Source organism: Zootoca vivipara, chromosome 4 (assembly GCF_965207765.1).
Source record: "Zootoca vivipara chromosome 4, rZooViv2.hap1.1, whole genome shotgun sequence".
NCBI lineage: Eukaryota > Metazoa > Chordata > Lepidosauria > Squamata > Lacertidae > Zootoca > Zootoca vivipara.
In genome coordinates this window covers 99,019,250-99,041,095 of record NC_142587.1, presented here as the reverse complement: position 1 = coordinate 99,041,095, position 21,846 = coordinate 99,019,250, and the positions used below count along the sequence as shown (strand labels likewise).

The 21,846-nt window shown below is 43.5% G+C and overlaps 2 protein-coding genes and 1 long non-coding RNA gene across 4 annotated transcripts in view; all 3 read right to left on the bottom strand.

Annotated features, from left to right (window-relative positions):
* The window catches only part of LOC148686071 (uncharacterized), a 45,274-nt gene that overhangs the window by 20,563 nt on the left and 2,865 nt on the right, over window positions 1-21,846 (bottom strand). The window lies entirely within an intron of this gene.
* LOC148686072 (uncharacterized) lies at window positions 1,808-2,627 on the bottom strand. Its single transcript, XM_088668507.1, has 2 exons — window positions 2,589-2,627; window positions 1,808-2,545 (listed from the first exon to the last, which is right to left on the bottom strand). Exons 1-2 carry the CDS (start codon window positions 2,625-2,627, stop codon window positions 2,006-2,008), a joined length of 579 nt encoding a protein of 192 aa, XP_088524633.1. The 3' UTR covers window positions 1,808-2,005.
* On the bottom strand, window positions 1,808-21,214 carry LOC132591964 (uncharacterized). Of its 2 annotated transcripts, none has more exons than XM_088668465.1 (6): window positions 20,803-21,214; window positions 19,352-19,844; window positions 19,074-19,155; window positions 12,682-12,764; window positions 11,623-11,749; window positions 1,808-4,352 (listed from the first exon to the last, which is right to left on the bottom strand). In XM_088668465.1, the coding sequence occupies exons 2-6, from the start codon at window positions 19,751-19,753 to the stop codon at window positions 2,926-2,928; spliced, it is 2,121 nt and encodes a 706-aa protein (XP_088524591.1). In that variant the 5' UTR covers window positions 19,754-19,844; window positions 20,803-21,214; the 3' UTR covers window positions 1,808-2,925. The 2 variants fall into 2 exon arrangements, with proteins under 2 accessions (XP_088524591.1, XP_088524592.1); XM_088668466.1 differs by having other exon boundaries at window positions 12,682-13,419; window positions 20,803-20,877.

Here is a 21,846-nt window from a genome sequence, read left to right as displayed (position 1 = left end):
CTCGCCGCGCACCTCCCGCATGAGACGGGGCTTCGGAGACCTCCGAAGCTCCGTCCCATGCCAGCGCTGCACGAGAGCAGCGTTCTAGCGCCCGTTTTTAAACGGGCTGAATTCCACTAGTACATATATAATATCCTTTTTTTCTTTGTCTCCCTGTCTGTTGCTGAAGAAGAGAGAGGACGCCATTATGATCCATTTGGTGACGTCTGCAAATGGGATGAGCATCCCCTAAGTTCCTTCATCCAAGTCATTTATAAAGACGTTGAACAACAACGGGCCCAGGACAGAACCCTGCAGCACCCCTCTTGTCACTTTTCCCCAGGATGAGGAGGAACCACGAAGGAATCCTCTTTGGGTTCGGTCAGTCAAATCCACCTAACAGTTACCTCATTCAGCCCACGTTTTACCAGCTTCCTCACATAAATACCAGATGACTTTGTCAAAAGCCTTACTGCACTATTTCCACAGCAGTCCACAGGTCAACAAAGTTTGTAACTCCATCCAAAAAAAGGAGGATAGATTTCTCTGGTTTTACTTGTTTTTGAGAAAGCCATGCTTTCAACTTTGCTGTGATGTCTTCAGATGAAGGACACATAAATTTTAAAAATAATAATAAGGATATTGACAAGCTGGAACATGTGCAAAGGGAGGCTATTTCTGTATTTATTTAATTTGTAAACCACCCAACCCAGTGGTGCCAACTTGAATGAAATATTGGTGGGGGGGGGCAGGAAAGGCCCACCTTGGACAATCAATCACATGATGCATGCACACCATTTGAAGGGCAATGCCTATAATGGCAGCGACTTTTTAGAAAAGTAATATTTTGAGCCCATAGTTCAATTTCCCAGCAGCTCCCCTTGCCCCTGAGAACACTTCTAGCATTTCATCTCCTCTACCTGCGGCATTGTTCAGCAGTGGGGAAAGTTACCTCTTCACACCAGATATCCATTTGGTATGGCCCTTTCCAGGTTGTTTCCTGCCCATTGTGTTTGTCTTCCATTTGTTCTCCTATGTGTGTTGCCAGTAGAAGCCACAATTCTGTGGGTACTCTAGGTGGTGCAGAAAGCACCTAGAAGCTCCAAAGAGGATGAAGTGCCAATCAAACTTCACTTTTGTGATCTATAAATTCCAATTACAGTGGTGCCTCGCTAGACGAAATTAATTCGTTCCACGGGTCTTTTCTTATAGCGAAAAATTCGTGTAGCGAATCCCATAGGAATGCACTGAATTTTTTTCAACCTTTTTTTTGCCCATAGGAACGCATTAATTGAATTTCAATGCATTCCTATGGGAAACCGCGATTCGCTAGACGAATTTTTCGTAAAACGCATTCGTTTAGCGAGGCAAGCTCCGCTTGAAAAATCCTTTCGTTAAGCGGAAATTTAGTTAAGCAGGGCATTCGTTAAGCGAGGCACCACTGTAGCAGTACTGAGGATGGTTCAAATTCTGTGGCAATGCTTTTGGCCAGCAGAGGGTGTCACACTTTCCCTTTAAAGCAAACTTGGGTCTCCAGCTGTTGTTGGACTACAACTCCCATCATCCTTAGCTAGCAGAACTAATGGGGAGGGATGATGGGAACTGTAGTCCGGGAGCGGCTGGGGCCCCAAGATTGGGAAACCCTGCTTTAAAGCAACTTTAGCGTTGGCCCACAAAGATGAGACCTGTCCATGTTTGCATTTTCTTGTATTTTGTTTTTTCATGACTTCTTTTTTTAAAACAGAGGGCAAATTGGAAGAGAAATTGTATGGAAAGTTGTGGAATAATAAAAGGTTGCATTTAAGAAACACAAGAAAAAACTGGGGGGTGGCCTTAAAAAATTTATTTGGGGGGCAAAGACCCATAGGCCTTTAAGAGTTGGCACATATTTCCCTACACCTGCAAGTTTCAGGATGGTTACAACATAAAAATGCAGCATAAAAACAAAAAACCACCACATTTTAAAAGGGCATTAGATGTCAATCAGCCAAACGCCTGATTAAAAAGGTTTTGATTTGCCAGGCTCCTAAAGGTGTATAATGGTTTTTCTGTCCTTTGTATGGATTCTTTTATGAGAAGTGAGTTTGGAGCTCTGACTGAAGCTCTTTCCACATTCCACACACTGATAGGGTTTCTCCCCTTTATGAATTCTTTGATGGGAAGCGAGATCGATGCTCCGAAGGAAGCTCTTTCCACATTCCACACATTGATAGGGTTTCTCCCCTGTATGAATTCTTTGATGGCAAGTGAGAGAGGAGCTCATTCTGAAGCTTGTTCCGCATTCCACACACTGATAGGGTTTCTCCCCTGTATGAATTCTTTGATGGCAAGTGAGATGGTGGCTGTGACTAAAGCTCTTTCCACATTCCACACACTGATAGAATTTATTTCCAATGAGATTTTGCTGATGGGAAGTGGAATGGGAGCGCTCACTGCAGCTTTCTCCACACTCCAAATTTTTACGTGGCTTCTCCTCTCTGGGGATTTTGTCATGGTCACCTTTGTTCTTGATTTGTTCTCTTGAACTGTAGTCCGGGAGCGGCTGGGGACCAAGGTTTGGGAAATCCTACTTTAAAGCAACTTTAGCGTTTGGCCCGCAAAGATGGGACCTGTCCACGTTTGTATTTTCTTGTTTTTGTTCTCTTCATGACTTTTTTTTTTAAGAGGGCAAATTAAAAGAGAAATTGTATGGAAAGTTGTGGAGGAATAAAAGGTTGCATTTTTTAAAAAAAACACACAAAAATGGGGGTTGCCTCAAATATTTTATTGGGGGGCAAAGACCCCTAGGCCTTTAAGAGTTGGCGCATATTTCCCTACACCTACAAGTTTCAGGATGGTTACAACATAAAAATGCAGCATAAAAACAAAAAACCACCACATTTTAAAAGGGCATTAGATGTCAATCAGCCAAATGCCTGGTTAATAAGGTGTTGATTTGCCTGGCTCCTAAAGGTGTATAATGGTTTTTCCGACATTTGTATGGCTTCTTTTATGGCAAGTGAGATGGGCTCTCTGACTGAAGCTCTTTCCACATTCCACACACTGATAGGGTTTCTCCCCTGTATGAATTCTTTGATGGGAAGTGAGATTCGAGCTAGTAGTGAAGCTCTTTCCACATTCCACACACTGATAGGATTTCTCTCCTGTATGAATTCTTTGATGGGAAGTGAGATGGGAGCTCTGACTGAAGCTCTTTCCACATTCCACACACTGATAGGGTTTCTCCCCTGTATGAATTCTTTGATGGCAAGTGAGAGAGGATCTATCAGTGAAGCTCTTTCCACATTCCTCACACTGATAGGGTTTCTCCCCAGTATGAATTCTTTGATGGGAAGTGAGATTGTGGCTGTGACTAAAGCTCTTTCCACATTCCACACACTGATATGGTTTCTCCCCTGTATGAATTCTTTGGTGGGAAGTGAAAGAGGAGCTCTTCCTGAAGCTCTTTCCGCATTCCACACAGTGATAGGGTTTCTCCCCTGTATGAATTATTTGATGGGAAGTGAGATGGGAGCTCTGACTGAAGCTCTTTCCACATTCCACACACTGATAGGGTTTCTCCCCTGTATGAATTCTTTGATGGGAAGTGAGAGAGGATCTTTCAGTGAAGCCCTTTCCACATTCCACACACTGATAGGGTTTCTCCCCTGTATGAATTATTTGATGGGAAGTGAGATGGGAGCTCTGACTGAAGCTCTTTCCACATTCCACACACTGATAGGGTTTCTCCCCTGTATGAATTCTTTGATGGGAAGTGAGAGAGGATCTTTCAGTGAAGCCCTTTCCACATTCCACACACTGATAGGGTTTCTCCCCTGTATGAATTCTTTGATGGGAAGTGAGAGAGGAGCTCTGACTGAAGCTCTTTCCACATTCCACACACTGATAGGGTTTTTCCCCTGTATGAATTCTTTGATGGGAAGTGAGAGAGGATCTATCAGTGAAGCTCTTTCCACATTCCACACACTGATAGGGTTTCTCCCCTGTATGAATTCTTTGATGGGAAGTGAGACTGTGGCTGTGACTGAAGCTCTTTTCACATTCCACACACTGATAGGGTTTCTCCCCTGTATGAATTATTTGATGGGAAGTGAGAGAGGAGCTCTTGCTAAAGCTCTTTCCACATTCCACACACTGATATGGTTTCTCCCCTGTGTGAATTGTTTGATGGTAAGTGAGAGAGGAGCTATAACTAAAGCTCTTTCCACATTCCATGCACTGATAGAATTTCTTTCCAATGAGATTTTGCTGATGGGAAGTGGAATGGCAGCTCTGACTGCAGCTTTCTGCACACTCCAAATTTTTACGTGGCTTCTCCTCTCTGGGGATATTGTCGTGTTCACCTTTGTTCTTGATTTCCGATTCATCACAATCTGCAATGGAAACAAAAAGGGATTAGAGCCTCACGAGCAAATGGAGAAGAACTGAAGGGAGTTGGGAGGGGTTGTTCGTTAACCAACATATTTATTATTAGATTCGGATGAGTTAGAATAATAGAATCATAGAGTTGGAAGAGACCACAAGGGCCATCCAGTCCAACCCCCTGCCAAGCAGGAAACACCATCAAAGCATTCTTGACATATGCCTGTCAAGCCTCTGCTTAAAGACCTCCAAAGAAGGAGACTCCACCACACTCCTTGGTAGCAAATTCCACTGCCGAACAGCTCTTACTGTCAGGAAGTTCTTCCTAATGTTTAGGTGGAATCTTCTTTCTTGTAGTTTGAATCCATTGCTCCGTGTCCGCTTCTCTGGAGCAGCAGAAAACAACCTTTCTCCCTCCTCTATATGACATCCTTTTATATATTTGAACATGGCTATCATATCACCCCTTAACCTTCTCTTCTCCAGGCTAAACATACCCAGCTCCCTAAGCCGTTCCTCATAAGGCATCGTTTCCAGGCCTTTGACCATTTTGGTTGCCCTCTTCTGGACACGTTCCAGCTTATCAGTATCCTTCTTGAACTGTGGTGCCCAGAACTGGACACAGTACTCCAGGTGAGGTCTGACCAGAGCAGAATATAGTGGTACTATTACTTCCCTTGATCTAGATGCTATACTCCTATTGATGCAGCCCAGAATTGCATTGGCTTTTTTAGCTGCTGCATCACACTGCTGACTCATGTCAAGTTTGTGGTCTACCAAGACTCCTAGATCCTTTTCACATGTACTGCTCTCAAGCCAGGTGTCACCCATCCTGTATTTGTGCCTTTCATTTTTTCTGCCCAAGTGTAGTACCTTACATTTCTCCTTGTTAAAATTCATCTTGTTTGCTTTGGCCCAGTTGTCTAATCTGTTAAGGTCATTTTGAAGTGTGATCCTGTCCTCTGGGGTATTAGCCACCGCTCCCAATTTGGTGTTGTCTGCAAACTTGCTCAGGATGCTCTCAAGCCCATCATCCAAGTCATTGATAAAGATGTTGAATAAGACTGGGCCCAAGACAGAACCCTGTGGCACCCCACTAGTCACTACTCTCCAGGATGAGGAGGAGCCATTGATGAGCACCCTTTGGGTTCGGTCAGTAAGCCAGTTACAAATCCACTGAATGGTAGCATTGTCTAGCCCGCATTTTACCAGCTTCTTTACAAGAATATCATGGGGCACCTTGTCAAAGGCCTTGCTGAAATCAAGATAGGCTACATCCACAGCATTCCCTTCATCTACCAGGCTTGTAATTCTGTCAAAAAATGAGATCAGATTAGTCTGACATGATCTATTTTTCAGGAACCCATGCTGACTTTTAGTGATCACAGAGTTTCTTTCTAGGTGCTCACAGACTGTTTGCTTAATGATCTGCTCTAGAATCTTTCCTGGTATTGATGTCAGGCTGACTGGGCGGTAATTGTTTGGATCCTCTCTTTCCCCTTTTTGAAAATAGGGACAACATTTGCCCTCCTCCAGTCTGCTGGAACCTCGCCTGTTCTCCAGGAATTTTCAAAGATTATTGCCAGTGGTTCTGAAATCACCTCTGCCAGTTCTTTTAATACTCTTGGATGTAATTCATCTGGCCCTGGAGACTTGAATACATCTAAACTAGCCAAGAATTCTTGTACTACCTCCTTACTTATTCTGGGCTGTGTTTCCCCTGCTGAATCATCTGCTCCATATTCTTCAGGTCGGGCATTGTTTTCTTTTTTGGAGAAGACTGAGGCAAAGAAGGTATTGAGGAGTTCTGCGCTTTCTGTCCCCTGTTTGCATTTCACCATCTTCTCCTCTAAGTGACCCCACTGTTTCCTTGTTCTTCCTTTTGCTACGGACATACCCATAAAAGCCCTTTTTGTTGCTTTTAACCTCTCTGGCGAGCCTGAGTTCATTCTGTGCTTTAGCTTTCTGACTTTGTCTCTACATGTGCTGGCTATATGTTTAAATTCCTCTCTGGTGATTTCCCCCCTTTTCCATTTTTTGTACATGTCCCTTTTAAATCTTAACTCAGTTAAAAGTTCTTTAGATAGCCTGGCTTCTTTAGGCACCTTCCATGTTTCCGTCTCATTGGTATTGCCTGAAGTTGTGCTTTTAATATCTCCCTTTTAACAAACTCCCAACCATCATGAACTCCCTTCCCTTTTAGTATTTCTGTCCATGGGATCTCACCCAGTGTTTCCCTAGGTTTTCTGAAGTCAGCTCTCTTAAAGTCTAGGATTTGAGTCTTAGTATGCTTGGTTGCTCCTTTCCGCTGAACAATAAACTCCAGAAGAGCATGATCACTCCCACCCAATGATCCTGCCACTTCTACCCCACTAACCAGGTCATCACTATTGGTTAGGACCAGATCTAAAATGACTGATCCTCTTGTTGCTTCTCCCACTTTCTGGACAATGAAATTGTCTGCAAGGCCAGTGAGGAATCTGTTCGACCTTATGCTCTTGGCCGAGTTTGACATCCAACAAATATCAGGATAGTTGAAATCCCCCATTACTACTATCTCACTTCCTTTTGAATGCCTGGTCATCTGTTCCAGGAAGGCATCATCTGTGTCCTCAGTTTGGCTTGGGGATCTATAGTAAACTCCCACAATGAGATCACTGTTATTTTTCTCTCCCTTAATTTTGACCCAGATACTCTCAACTTGGCTTTGAAGTTTTAAATCCTGGATCTCTTCACAGGTATACACATCCCTGACATATAACGCTACTCCTCCTCCTTTCCTGTTTGGTCTATTTCTCTGAAATAGATTGTATCCCTCTATTTCTACATTCCAATCATGAGACTCATCCCACCAGGTTTCAGTGATGCCTATTATATCGTATTTAGTTTGCTGTACCAAGAGCTCAAGTTCATCTTGTTTATTTCCCATGCTCTCTGCATTAGTATACAGACATTGAAGACCATTGATCATTCCCCCATGTCTCTTATTTAAGGATATTTTTCTCCCACCACTAGGTCTGCATGCTTTTTGCTCCATGTGGTCCTTGACATTTGGATGATCATCTTCAGAACTTGATAGACTCCTACCTTCAGGACCACTGTCTCCCTCCCCCACAGAAGTCAGTTTAAAGCCCTCCTGGTGAGGTTTTTGAGTTTCATGGCAAAAACATTCCTCCCAACTTTTGTGAGGTGCAGCCCATCACTTGGCCAGAAGTCCATTTCAAGAAACTGCAGACCGTGATCTAAGAATCCAAACCGTTCCTGTTTGCACCATTTGCGAAGCCAGTTGTTCACTTCCCCTATTTTTCCCTCTCTCGCTGGGCCATGTCGTTCAACTGGGAGGACAGATGAGATGACAATTTGTTCATTTAATTGCTTCAACTTCTTGCCCAGAGCCTCATAATCACTTTTGATCTCATGTAGGCTATGGCTTGCAGTGTCATTGGTGCCCACATGCACCAAAAGGAAGGGGTATTTGTCGGAGGGTTTTATGATTCCTTGCAGCCGTTCTGTTACATCTTTGATCTTGGCCCCGAGTTGTTGAATGTTGCTTTATTTGATATACAGTAGTGGTCAAAATTGTGGAAGATTTTTGGGGGAAAGTGTATTTCAGCGGTTTGCTGGCTCATAACACCACTTCTTTTGGAGTAATATAACAAAATTATATATCAATGGAAAGAAAATTTAATCAAGAATGCAATCCAACAAAGTTTGTTCAGTTACCCATATTCTATCAAATGTTATAACCTGTCAGAGAAGGTTGCGGCTACTCATGAGTAAAGACGCTCCACTCCATCCTTTCTTTCAGAGCTTTATTGTGTTCTATTTACAGTGCAAGAGTATCGGGAAACATTACTGCTCAGTCTGTATCAGATCCTTGCAATTGCTTCTTCCTGGTCTTCGCCCAGCGTAAGAGTCTGGGGACCCCAAAACGCTGCCCCCTTGCCCTACGGGTGCTAGCATGCCTTAATTCAGGCATCAGGGGAAACGGACGCCCTGTGTCTGATGGCTGTCTCAGCTCCTCCTCCCCTAGCTCTTCCTCAGAGCGGTGCAAGAGCTCTGTAGCATACGAGAGCCCTCTCTCCACTCCGCTCACTTCCTCATTCCTCTCCTCTGACTCGCTACTGGTGCTGACGCTGGGTGATGAGCTGGTGAAAATGATGGGGGGGGGCTCTCTGTAAGGAGACCCCCTGACATAACCAAACAACCAGAAAAAGGAAGCACAACTTGCTTAGGTTGACTTTTGTCAGTGTGTTATGTGATTGCTATCAAGTTGGTTGGTTTTTTGTGTGAGGTTTTATTTAGTGAGGTTGTAGAATATAATAAAATTATACAAATATTTAATAGATAATTGCATTTTAATGTTATGTTGGAAGCCGCCCAGAGTGGCTGGGGAAACAGCCTGATGGGCGGGGTATAAATAATAAATAATTATTATAACATTATTATTATAGAAATGGCACAAAAAGTTGACTGGTCAACCAGAAAGCCGTGTAAAATAGTACTATTAAGTGAGCAAGGCTACATTTATGAAGAAATTAGAAGAAAGATTGGGGGGGAAATTAACCAAAGCTGGCATTTCTACATTTTGAAGAGGTCTATGGGGACTCAGTCACTACAGAATCAGACTTCCAGGAAAAGGTGCACAAGGGCAAGTGACGATCGAATAATGGAGAGACTGTCCCTACGTGACAGAAGAAAATCATCTGGGTGTATACAAGATGACATGGCAAAATGTAATGTGAAGTTGAGTGTGAGGACTGGTCTAAATGTTAGAATTCTAAGGGGAAAGCCATTGTTCTCTCTCAAGCAAAGGTTGAAAAGATTAAACCCATGTTAACTGGACAGAGGAACAATGGGTCAGTGTTATTTGGAGCGATGAATCCCAAATCTCCTTGCTTGGGAATGAGGCAGGACATATGCAAGGAGAAGAATCAGAGAAGATTTACATCGTACTTGCATTACACCAACCGTGAAACACCCAGATAGTGTGATGATCTGGGGTTGTATGGCAGCAAATTTGTATGGGCAGAATTTGCATCATTAATGGGAATATAAATGCCCCAAAATGCATTAATGAAATACTTGATCCCAAACTGAAGGGTTCCACAGGTGATCTTTTCCCAGATACTGAAGCATGCCTATTTATTTATTTATTTATTTACTAACTAACTAACCAACTAACTAACTATATCAAAAGGATTCAGCTCCATGTCATGTTGCTGCTGTGTGCAAAAGGTCCTTTCAAGATAATAATATTCCACTGCTAGAATGGCCTGGGAATAGCCCAAACTTTAACCCAATCGGAAATCTATGGAGCTGATTAAAGAAACTTGTTAGTCAGAAGCAACCCAGCAATAAAGCCCAATTAAGAGAGGCAATAATTCAATCTTGGTTTCACATTATTACAGCTGCAAACTAAAAACTTGGTTCACTTCACAGGAAGGCGTTGAAAGGGTGTAATTAAAGCTAAAGTTTACCAATGGTTACCAAAGGTTTCATGTTTTTTCTTTATGACTTTTGTTCTAATAAATACTCCTTCATAAAAGTTCCTGCATTACTTTCTTCATTAAATTATCTTTCCATTGATACATAATCTTATGCTATTACTCCACACAAAAGTGGTGTTATGAACCATCAAACCTCAAAAAAATGTTTCTCCAATTTTGGCCACTAGTATAATAATAATAATAATAATAATAATAATAATAATAATAATAATAATAATAATTTATTATTTATACCCCGCCCATCTGGCTGAGTTTCCCCAGCCACTCTGGGCGGCTTCCAACAGAAAATTACAACACAATAATCTATTAAACATTAAAAGCCTCCCTGATCAGGGCTGCCTTCAGATGTCTTCTAAAAGTCTTCTAAAAGTCTTTGACATCTGTTGGGTGGGCGTTCCACAGGGCAGGTGCCACCACCAAGAAGGCCCTCTGCCTAGTTTCCTGCAACTTGGCATCTCGCAACGAGGGAACCGCCAGAAGGCCCTCGGTGCTGGACCTCAGTGTCCGGGCAGAATGATGGAGGTGGAGCCGCTCCTTCAGGTATACTGGACCAAGGCCATTTAGGGCTTTAAAGGTAAGCACCAACACTTTGAATTGTGCTCGGAAACGTACTGAGAGCCAATGTAGGTCTTTCAGGACCGGTGTTATGTGGTCTCGGCGGCCACTCCCAGTCACCAGTCTAGCTGCCGCATTCTGGATTAGTTGTAGTTCCCGAGTCACCTTCAAGGGTAGCCCCACGTAGAGCGCATTGCAGTAGTCCAAGCGGGAGATAACTAGAGCATGCACCACTCTTGCTAGACAGTCTGCAGGCAGGTAGGGTCTCAGCCTGCGTACCAGATGGAGCTGATAAACAGCTGCACTGGATACAGAATTGACCTGCGCCTCCATGGACAGCTATGAGTCCAAAATGACTCCCAGGCTGCGCACCTGGTCCTTCAAGGGCACAGTTACCCCATTCAGAACCAGGGAATCCTCCACACCTGCCCGCCTCCTGTCCCCCACGAACAGTACTTCTGTCTTGTCAGGATTCAACCTCAATCTGTTAGCCACCATCCATCCTCCAACCGCCTCCAGGCACTCACACAGGACCTTCACTTTTCACAAAAGGTTTCCACAATTTGGCCACTAGTATAAGTTGTTCATTTTAAAGTTAATGTTCTTTTTATATGGGATCAGATTATTATTATTTATGTTTCATGTTTATATACGTGTTGGAAGCCAGCCAGATGGGCAGGATATGAATAAAAAATTATTTTTCTTACTACAGTGGTACCTCGATTTAAGAACAGTCCTGTTCTGGAAAAGATTAAGTTGGTAAACTGAGGTACCACTGTATTACTATTATCATCATCATCATCATCATCATCACTGCTACTACGACATGAGATTCAATAAGCCTAGCTCTTTAATGGGATTAATTTTGTTTGGCCCAGTCATGGCTTCCCCTCCATCTCCAATGTCAGTCGTCTCTTTGGTCAACCCAAGACTGACAGGAGCAAAAACAATAACAGAAAACCTGAAGCTACTTATCTTTCCTAACAATTTTGAAGCTGACATTTAAGATGGCCTGGGCAGTTCAGAACAGCCCAATCATGGTAGAAAAAGGAATAATTTGAGGAAGAAACTGTAATTTGCTGTTTATTGTGGGGTGTTAGGTTCCGGGGTGTTATGGGGGCCACTGTTGAGGTCTGTGAAAACATATGAGTTTGGTCACACACAGGTATTTTTTTAAATTTCCAGGCAGATATGATGATCCCACAGGGAACCTTACCAAGAGAGGCCACGATCCCACAATTCTCCTCCATGACGTCCTCATGCAGAGCTCTCTGGTCAGGATCCAGCAATGCCCACTCCTCGTCCGTGAAACAAACAGCGACATCTTCAAAGCACACTGGACCCTAAAAGAAAAGGAGAAATGTCCTCCTCTGAGACAGCATCAATATGATCTGCTACACAATGCTCTGCTGTTTCCTTCCTGTAAATTGCATTGTTGTTTCAATAGGATTGCTTTGCTGCACATTTTATTTATTGATAATTATTTTATTCTGCATTTTAATTATGGGTATTTGTCTTTGTGCAAATAGGTGGTACTCCACCTTGTGTTTTTCAAGTCATTCTGCCTACGAAGGCATTCCAGTTTCCCTAATGGAAAGATCCACTTTCTCCCCTCCTCGTGAGCTGTTCTGGGGAGTTCCATCCCAATGCCCTAGAGTCAAATTCAAGGGCTTAATGGGGGCATGGAGAGAGGGAGGAATGGGGGGCAGCGGCTGGGGCTGGTTAGGTGAATCCAGGCCACTATTTGTTCTCATTTGTCCACTGCTTAGAAACCAATTTTAGCTTTCAGTGCTAAATCTAGAAAAAAAATAAGCCTATTTTGGATGGCCATCTGTCTTGGATGATCGAGCAGAGATTCCTGCAATGCAGGGGGTATCCTGGCTCTGACAGACAAGCAGGGAGGGTGGCTTCTGGCAAAAGGAGAGGGAGCCACCGGTGGCTCTGCCTTATTCTGACTCGCCTCTTCCTCTCCACCTCCCTCCTCCCACTCACCTCCTTTCTCTTCTGCCTCTGAATCTGGACTGCATTCTGCCACAGAGTCTCCCAGCTCACTAAGCCCTGTTAGCCCTTCAGCTTCTGACACCTCCTCTTCCCAAGCTTCTCCCTCTTCCCCCTCTGACCACCCATCCTTGTTCCACCTCCACTTCTTGGGCTCTGAGCCATCTTCTCTTCCTGGTTCCCCAGCTGCAACCTCCCACCATTCCTCTGTGCCCAACCAGTCCATGACATTGCTCCATCCCTTGGCCTCTGTCCCCACAAGGCAGCTTCCCCTGACCTGATCTGGTTCCACAGCCGCTGCTTCCCTTCTGCCCCCATGAAAAGACGGATCAGGAGGTCTTGCCGGCATCATTTTGTCACCTGCAAGAGAAAAAAGGTAACCAGGAGGCCAGGAGTGCCTGCTTCTCTCACATGTGAAACAGGGCATCTCTCTCTTTTTTGAATAATAATAATTAATATAAGCAACAAAATATAACAGTACGCCAAAACAAGGAAGAAACCATTCCAAATCTTACAGATTAAAACACGAAACTAAGAATGAAAGAAAATAAAAAGGAAAAAGAAAAGAAACGAAGGTAAAGGACAAAGAAGAAAAAGAAAGACAGACAAGAAAGATATTCCCAACACCATATTCATCGTTACAGAACCAAAGTTTGCTAAAACAAAGACTTCCACCGATCTCACAACACTTCATTTTAGTCTCGTTATATCTTTCTGTATTTCCTTGTTATCTCAATCCTAGATGTCAATATTCCTTCCCCTTGAGCATGTTTTTTTGAAATACATTTTAAATTGTTCCACTTTAAATATCCAATCAAATTACAAATAATATAAATTATACAAATATCAATTAAACAATTAATCCAAATCTTTTACCAAATTATAAAATTTAAATCAGACTTCCCATGCTTCAGACTCAGAAGGCCTAATATGTTTACAAAGTTTACATAGTCATTCTTCTCTGGCAGGCACTGTATTTTTCGCTCCATAAGACGCACCTGACCACAGGACGCACCTAGTTTTTAGAGGAGGAAAACAAGATTATTATTTTTTTTGCTTTCTTGAATTGTCCTAGGCATAGCTGCCAACTCCTAGAGGCCTAGGTGCCTTTGCCCCCTAATTGAATATTTGAGGAAGCTTCTTTTGCAAAGGGGGAAAGCTCCATTTCTCTGAGGATCAGCTCAAAGTTGTGCAGCTTTTTTTTGCAAATGGGAAAAGCCCTGGTTTATTTGGGGGGGGGTCAGCTCACAGTTGTGCATTTTTTTGGCAAAGGGGGAAAGCTCCATTTTTCACGATCAGCTCAAAGTTGTTGAGTTTCCTTGCAAAGGGAAAAAAATCCTGTTTTTATGGGGTTCAACTCACAGTTATGCAGCTTCTCTAGGAAAGGAAACAGGCCCATTTCTACAGTTTCTAGACCAATAATCTAATCATCCAGTCACATGTCACTGGGGAAACAAACAGCCTCCCTCTGCAGACAACAATTGAGGCCTGGGCAAGGGGCCTGGGCGGGGCCAAGAAGGGAGCTAGCTCCCTTATCTCCCTCCCCGATCTCTTGCAATCAGCTGCTGAGCGGGTTCCTTTCAACCCTCTCTTTCCATCTTGTTAGCCTTTAGCTCTTTCTATAATAATAATAATAATAATAATAATAATAATAATAATAAAAGCACAACCTGCCTTTCACCCCTGGGCAATTCAGCTACAGGGACCACACAATTGTTCCATAAGACGCACATAAATTTCCTTTTACTTTTTTTTTTTAAAAAAAATATATTTTTATTAATTTTTCCAATTAAAACCAATTATATCACATTCATTATTTCAAATTATACACATATATATCAATCAAACCGAATGTTATGCCAAATCATCTAGAAAATTTTTTTGGGTTCCCATGCTTCAAGAAATTGGGGATTCCTCGCAACCGTCCACTGCCGTCTTTTTTCTAAAATTCAAATCGTCTCTCCGAGTTCATAATAATCCAGATCTTTCCCTTACAGTCACATAGATGTTTTCCTCTTTCAAATTTCCTTTTACTTTTTAGGAGGAAAAAAGTGCGTCTTATGGAGCGAAAAATACGGTATTTGTTTCCCTTTACAGTACTTGGCTACCAGGATTCTTGCCGCTGATGTCACATATAAGAATATTTTAACTTTGTCTTTTGGAATGTCATCATTTAATATTCCCAATAGGAATCCCTCTGGACTTTTATTATAAGTAATTATTAGTATTTTCTTTCTCTCTTCATGGATCATGCCCCAAAATTTCCCAATCTCCGGGCATGTCCACCACATATGGTAAAAGGTTCCGTTTGGTTTCATACACCTCCAGCACTTATTTTTGTGCGTTTTGTTCATTTTAGCCAGCCTTTCCAGGGCCAAGTATCACCTATGACACATTTTCATATAATTCTCTCTTATTAAATAACATGCTGTGAAGTTTATGGTTTTTGTCCATAATTTTTCCCACTCTTTGTATTCTATTGTATGGCCTAGATCTCGTTCCGACTTTTTAATGGCGTTTCCCTTTTCTTTTTCTGATTGTTCATTCTTTAACAAGTTGTAGATTTTTGAGATAGTCTTTTGATTATTGTATAATATTTCCTTTCCCCATACCGATTTTTTAAAATCAAAATCCTTTGATTTTTTTATCATTCTCGAACATTGCTGTTAGCTGGTAGTATTCTTCTATTTTTTTCACTTTTGGGCAATAATTTATCTCCTCCATGAGTTCCCTATATGGTAGCCAATTATCTTTTATTTTATTTCTATGAATAGTCGATGATTCTATGGGCGATAGCCACCTGGGAGTTTTAGTTGTTACTATGGCTTTGTTCCTTTCCCAGACTTCATTTTTTTTTTAAAAAAAATAATTTTTATTAGTTTTTATACAAAGAAGACAAACATAACAGAATGTAGACTCTGTCCCTTCAATTTCCCTCCACCCACAAGACCACTTCCGCCACCAGTAGTACCTGTGAGCATTGGGAACCAAAGGGGTCCATTTTTGGCTGGGTTTGACCTCCCCCCTCCTTCCTCCCCCCTCATCCCCTCCCTGCCACTGAGAGGACAGGGATGGAGGTTCTCTGAGGCTTGGTTTTCCCCCAGTTGATTCTTCAGCATAACAATCCAATTTAACAAAAAACAACAACGAAAAGACAATAAAAAAGAAAGAAGAAAAAGAAAAAAGAAAAAAAGAAAAAAGAAAAGGAAAAAAAGAACTATAAATTCCCAAATCTTAATTTCTTAACATTGTAATTGTGACTTCCTCAAATCTCTTCCTACTGGTTTTCCTAACTTCTCTAATTAATTATGGCGGGTTTTCTACTCTAATTCAAAATCTTATTCTTACCCTATTAACTTAATCCTCCTCCTTCTTCGTGCCGGCCTCCCACGAGCCCTCTTCTGCCACAAGAGGGACTCACGGGGCCCAGCACTTCAAAGGTTCCATTTTTTGTGTCTGGGTTTCCCTCTACCCCCTCCCCTCCCCCCAGTGCACCCCCTGCCACTGGGTGCCACCGAGTAAAGAGAGAGAGACAGGCAGCTCTGTACTCAAACACCTATCTAAACACAAACTTTTTCATATTAATCCAAAAATTCTTTCCTCAGCCCATCTCCAAACTTCCTCCAGGAAGGTCAATTTTTACAACACTCTCCTTCCCCCCTCCCGATATCTTTCCCCCCAATTGGATCAGCATTCCTTAAGCAAGCCAAGATGTCAGAAACCGTCATTCAAAAACCAAAAAGCCTTTAAGCTAGAATTCTCACCCCACACCAGTTCTTTCCCCCTTGCAACTCCAGACCCCTATTCCCCCCTCCCCCTGCCTTTCCTCTCCCACAATGACATAACTCCCCACTTCAGTCCCTCCAGGTTCCTTCTTTCCATTAATCTTCATTTCAGTTTGCTTCTCCTTATCACTCTGTTCTTCTTTTTCAAATCCTTGTTTTACCTCATCCGCAAAGTATTTTTTATGGTCCAGATCACCTTCTTCTTTGTCATCAAATTGTTGCTCCTTATACTCTGTCTCAAAGTCAAAATTATCAGAGTCAAAATTGTCCAAATCCTGGTCTTGAACCTAATTTTCTAATAATGATCCATTAGGATGTTGTCGTTCCTTGTAAATGTCCTCCCATATTTGTAGATAATTCAGCACAGCCACCTGGAAGGCTTGAGAATACTTTGTTTTCATAGTTCTCTTAACCGCAGACAGGCAGAAGATAGAGGGCAAAGGGTGCTGGAAAATTCCTTGCTTTTACACGGTCGGCTCCATCTTGGCTGATCTTCTCTTTTGTCTTTAACTCCATCAAAAGTCCAGTCCCAATTCCAAATTTTTACTTCCACAGCAACGCAATAAATTTCCTTAGTCTTTTAGCAACTTGACAGCTTTTGACAGCTTTTGACAGCTGTCAAAATACTTTCCCCTTATTAATGCTGAACCTCAAGGGGTGCCGGACTCGGGAGCTGAGAAGGGTTGAAAAAGTCTTTCTTTCTCTCGGGTTCACAATCCAAAAACTTTTTTCCTTTTTCGGCTTGAGGATATTTAATGCGCCTCCCAATTAGCCAATAGGAAGAGATCGACTTCCGTTTTTTAAAATCTCTCCTATTTTCGAGATTAATTTTTTAAAAGTCCAAATGTAAATTTCACTTACTTTGTATAAGTCTCTTATATTTTTTGGAAGAATCCGCCGCTTGCCGGGTGAAGACTCGGAGCTTCGCCTCTCGGAGGTAAAATGGATCCCAAAATGGCTCCCACGACTCCACTCCGCTGACTCTCGATCGCTCTACTGAGCTCTCGGGCAGCGGAGGATTCGCGGAACGGATGGGTCGTGAGTCACCGGGACGCTCTTCCCGGTGCTTTTGTGGGGAGTCCGCTCGCCCTGCGGGCTTCCCCCCCCCCTCCGAGAGGCCAGGGACTTCGAAGTCCCTGCGTCCTCCTTCCTCGGCGCGACGGACCGGAAGCCTGTTCCTTTCCCAGACTTCAAATGGTTAGTAAAGCCTCTATGTGCTTTTATATTCTCATGTCTGAAGTAGCCATGCCATCCAAATACTTTGTCCCAGCCCTCCAAGTCCAGAACCTCAGTATCCTTAAGTAACATCCAATCTTTCAACCATATCATTCATGCGGCCTCGAAATATATTCCTAAATCCAGAACCGCGAACCCTCCCCTTTCTCTAGGCTCCGTCAACAATTTGAATTGGCTTTTTACCCTGCCACATGAAATTAGGTCTGCCAACCTTTAAAACATTTTGTGCCAATAATTATTGGGACCGTCTGGAAAAGAAAGAGCATTTTCGGGAGAATTGACATTTTTATCATAGATATTCTACACCATAAGGACAGATTTAACTTACTCCATTTATCTAGATCTCCTTTTATCGCCTTCCACTTTTTGATATAATTATCCTTAAACAAATTAGTATTTTTATTAGTAATCCAAATCCCCATATAATTTGCTCTGGTCGTAATTTTTAGGCCTGTTGCTCTTTCTAGCTCTTCCTGTTCCTTTCCCCCCATGTTTTTAGTTAATAATTTAGATTTTTCTTCATATTACTTTAATCCAGAGACTTCTCCATATTCTCATTTTCTTTAAGGCTTCCTGTATTCCTTCCTCTGGGGTTTCTGTAATGATGATCACATCATCTGCGAATGCTTTAACTTTATATCGTCTGTTACCCCTTATTTTTGGATCTTTTCTCATCGCTTTTAAGAGCAGGGGTAGGCAACCCTCTCTAGGATCATGGGCCAGATGCGACCCAATCGCCTTCTCAATCCGGCCCGCAGATAGTCAGGGAATCAGCGTGTTTTTACATGAGTAGAATGTGTGCTTTTATTTAAAATGTATCTCTGGGTTAATTATGGGGCATTTATGGGAATTCATTCATTTCCCCAAAAAAATATAGTCCGGCCCACCACATGCTCTGAGGGACGGTGGACTGGCCCACTGCTGGAAAAGGTTGCTGACCCCTCATTAAGAGTGTTTCCAATGTTGCAATGAACAGAAGTGGAGATAGAAGGAACCGTTGTCTGGTGCCTCTTTCAATTTTAAATTCTTCAGTTATTTTAAATCTATATATATAGATTTAGCTTTCTGATTTTTGTAGATCATTTTAATTCCATTTATAAATTTATTTCCTAGTTTCAAACTTTCTATAGTGTGAACTAAAAAATTCCAGGTCACGCTATTGAAAGCCTTCCCTGCGTCTACCAAGAGGAATTCTACCTTATTACTTGGTTTCATATCAATATATTCTAAAAGGTCAATCACTATCCATATGTTATTTTTTATCTGTCTCCCTGGTAAAAAGCCACTTTGATCTGTCCCTATTATTCTATTCAAAAAAAAAATTCAGCCTGTTTGCCATACACCTGCAAAAATTTTATAATCTGTATTCAGCAGTAAAATTGGTCTATAATTCTTGATACTTTTCGGGTCCCTTGTTCTGGTAGCAGGGCATCCCTAACTAAAGATGGGCCTTTGAGATAGCCTTACCTGCTGAGAGCATTTGGACATTTGTGCCCATTTCATATGTTTGCTGTGCAGAAATACATCTCCCCACCCCAGACCCTTATTCCCACCTGTCTCCCCCCAAAACAAGAGGAAAAGAACCCTCAGATGAGTTGGAAAACCAACAGAATGAGACCAAAGGGAGAAAAACCACCTTCCTCCTTACCCAGTGGCCTCTCTCTGGTGTCCAACGGAGGCCTCTCTGCCTCACAGGAATCCAGGTCCATTTCTGCAAAACGATCCTTTCCCTAAAAAAGAAACAAGGATTCAAAACAGAGAATGGTTAGAAATATTAGAAAGAGAATGACAAAGACTTGAAGGGTGTGAGATCTCATTCCATGGATGCTTTCCCAGAAAACGCATGGGCCATCAGTAGACCATTATGGGATGTTCTCTGTCCTGTTTGGAGACCCTTGGGAGTATCCAGAGGAAAGTCTCTCTCACCTGCTTTCTCTCCTCTGCCTGACTCAGGAGGAAACCTTCGGCCAGGGCCACCGCCTGGGAACTGGTCTCTGCTCCACATTCCCTCACCCAGCTCTCCATCTCCGGGGGAAGGACAGCCAGGAACTGCTCCAAGATCACCAGGTCCAGCATCTCAGCTTTCGTGTGCCTTTCTGGCTTCAGCCACTGGTGGCAAAAGTGGTAGAGTCGGCTGCAAACCTCTCGGGGTCCTTTGGCCTCCTGGCAGCAGAACTGCCTCAACTGCTGGCTCTGCACCTCTGAGCGGAGGGTGTCCTCCTCACCCAGGATCTTCTGCACTGTTTTTTCCCAGAATCCCCCACTGTTCCCAGTTTGGTTGGCATGGCCTCTTATGGTTGCAGGGCCAGCTGAATCTCGCTCTTCCATCTGTGCTCTCAGGAAGCCTCTAAGAGATCGGAAGGAACCCTTTGGTCTTCTGCCAAGTTCTGTCCGTCTTAACGAGAAGCTCTAGGAAATCCTACAAAGCAAATACATTGTTCTGTTACAGAATTTGTAGGACAGGGGAAAATAATGGTTCCCTGAGCAAGCATGGGTGAATCTTGTTGGGAACCAAAATGTGGAGACAACTGAAGGGATTTATGTGAGATTAATCAACCTGGTCTCTGCTGCCTTCCAGTCAGTGCATGAAGTCAGAACTGACTGACAAGGGAATTATTTGCATCTTGTGAAAAATGGATGCTTGGCTCTAGTGGGGGTCCTCACCCAGGGGCCCTCAGGAGTTGCTCCCCCCCTCACCCCCCTTCTTCTGTCCCCTTTTCTTACAATTGGACTCTCTGCCGCTCTCGAGACAGACTCCTGGGGTGGGGTCCCTTTTTCTTTGCTCTGAGGGCCAGGTATGTATCTGACCAAACCCCTGCGGGCCAAGTGGGCATGGCCAAAGACATCTCCCTGGAAATTTAGGCAGGAATTTTTTATCTTTATAATTCTAAAAATACATACAGCCATTGATGCCACGGTCCCTGGAGGCTTGGTGAGTAGCAGTGCCCATTTCTGCCTGGTTTTCCAGCAACAATCCCTTTGGGACAGAGAGGATGTGGTCCTGGGACGCCATGCTCTGGGTGCGAGGGGATTGCTACAACAGTGGCCTCCGTGTGGAGCTGCCCTGGGAGACGACTGGGAAACTGGTTTGCAATGCAGCAGCCAGACTATGGGCTGGGATCCCTCTCTTTATTCCTGTCCTTTCTCTCCCACCTCTCCTTCCTTCCTCCGCGTGGGGCTTTTTTGAGGGGGAGAGACTAGTCCACCTCCTCGTACAGCTTTGGAAAACCATTTGCTCATGTTTCCTCTTTTGTGCAATGAGGCTGAGTGATGTCACACAGAGTTAACGTCCTAGGGACTCCTTTGTTTGAAGAAGGGAGAAGTCCTGGGACCCCCACCCCACTGCACCCTCCGGGGGGGGGGGAGAGGAGACTCACCAGATCCCAGGAGGGGACAGCGATGCAACCCTTGCAGGAGAGACACCCAAGCAACCCCCCCCCCTTCCTTGCAGTAAAGGACTGGGGAGGGAGGGGCCTTGGCTCTGGAGGACCTGCCCCCCCTTGCTTCCTGTGCTCTCAAGGAAGGCAGCTCTGTTCCCTTTAACCCTTGCAAAGCCGGGTCCACCCAGCTCAGCCCTCTCTCGCTTGGCAGAACCTCGGCTTTTTATTATTTTTTATGGATTTAGGGGTGCAGCTGCCCCTCGGGCTACGCCAATGCCCAGATATCCTTTTGGGGGTGAGATATCTAAGCATCTCCCTCCCTTGGCCGGAAACCAGAGGAACAGCTTGCAGGGAAAAGGGCTTTGCAGGAGGCAAGGAACCTCCTCCTCGAATTCAGGAGTGGAGAGAGAGGAGGGGATCCTGGGGTCATCTAGTCCAACCCCAGCAATGCAGGAATCTCAGCTCAAGCATCCATGGCAGATGGCCGTCCGATCTCTGCTTAGAAACCTCCAAGGAAGGAGAGTCCACCACCTCCCAAGGGAGACCTTTCCCCTGCCAAACTGCTCTCAGATGCCCCTCAAGGCAGCGGGTCCTGAGTTCTAGCACTGCTGAAACCATTGCACTGGCTACCAAGGAGGAACCAAGCAAAGCTCAAAATAAATAAATCCTATTCTCATCAAAAATGAGCAATACTTTCTTATGCACGCTTTTTCTGCTAATATACAAAAGTATGCCATTTGCCTTTCCAGAAATGCTTAATTGCTAATTCAATGGACTGAAAATGGATGTATGTTGCTATTATGTTTAGGGAAGCTTTTAATATTTGATGGACTGTTGTATTTTAATATTTTGTTGGAAGCCGCCCAGAGTGGATGGGGAAACCCAGCCAGATGCATGGGGTATAAATTATTATTATTATTATATTAAAAATTGATCAGGTGAGTGTTCTCCTTTTGAAAGAGGCAGGTGCCCTGGGGAGCCACGTTCTGATTCAGAACTGCCAGGCAGCTCAGCTCAGGGGCTCCAAACAAGCAGGAGACG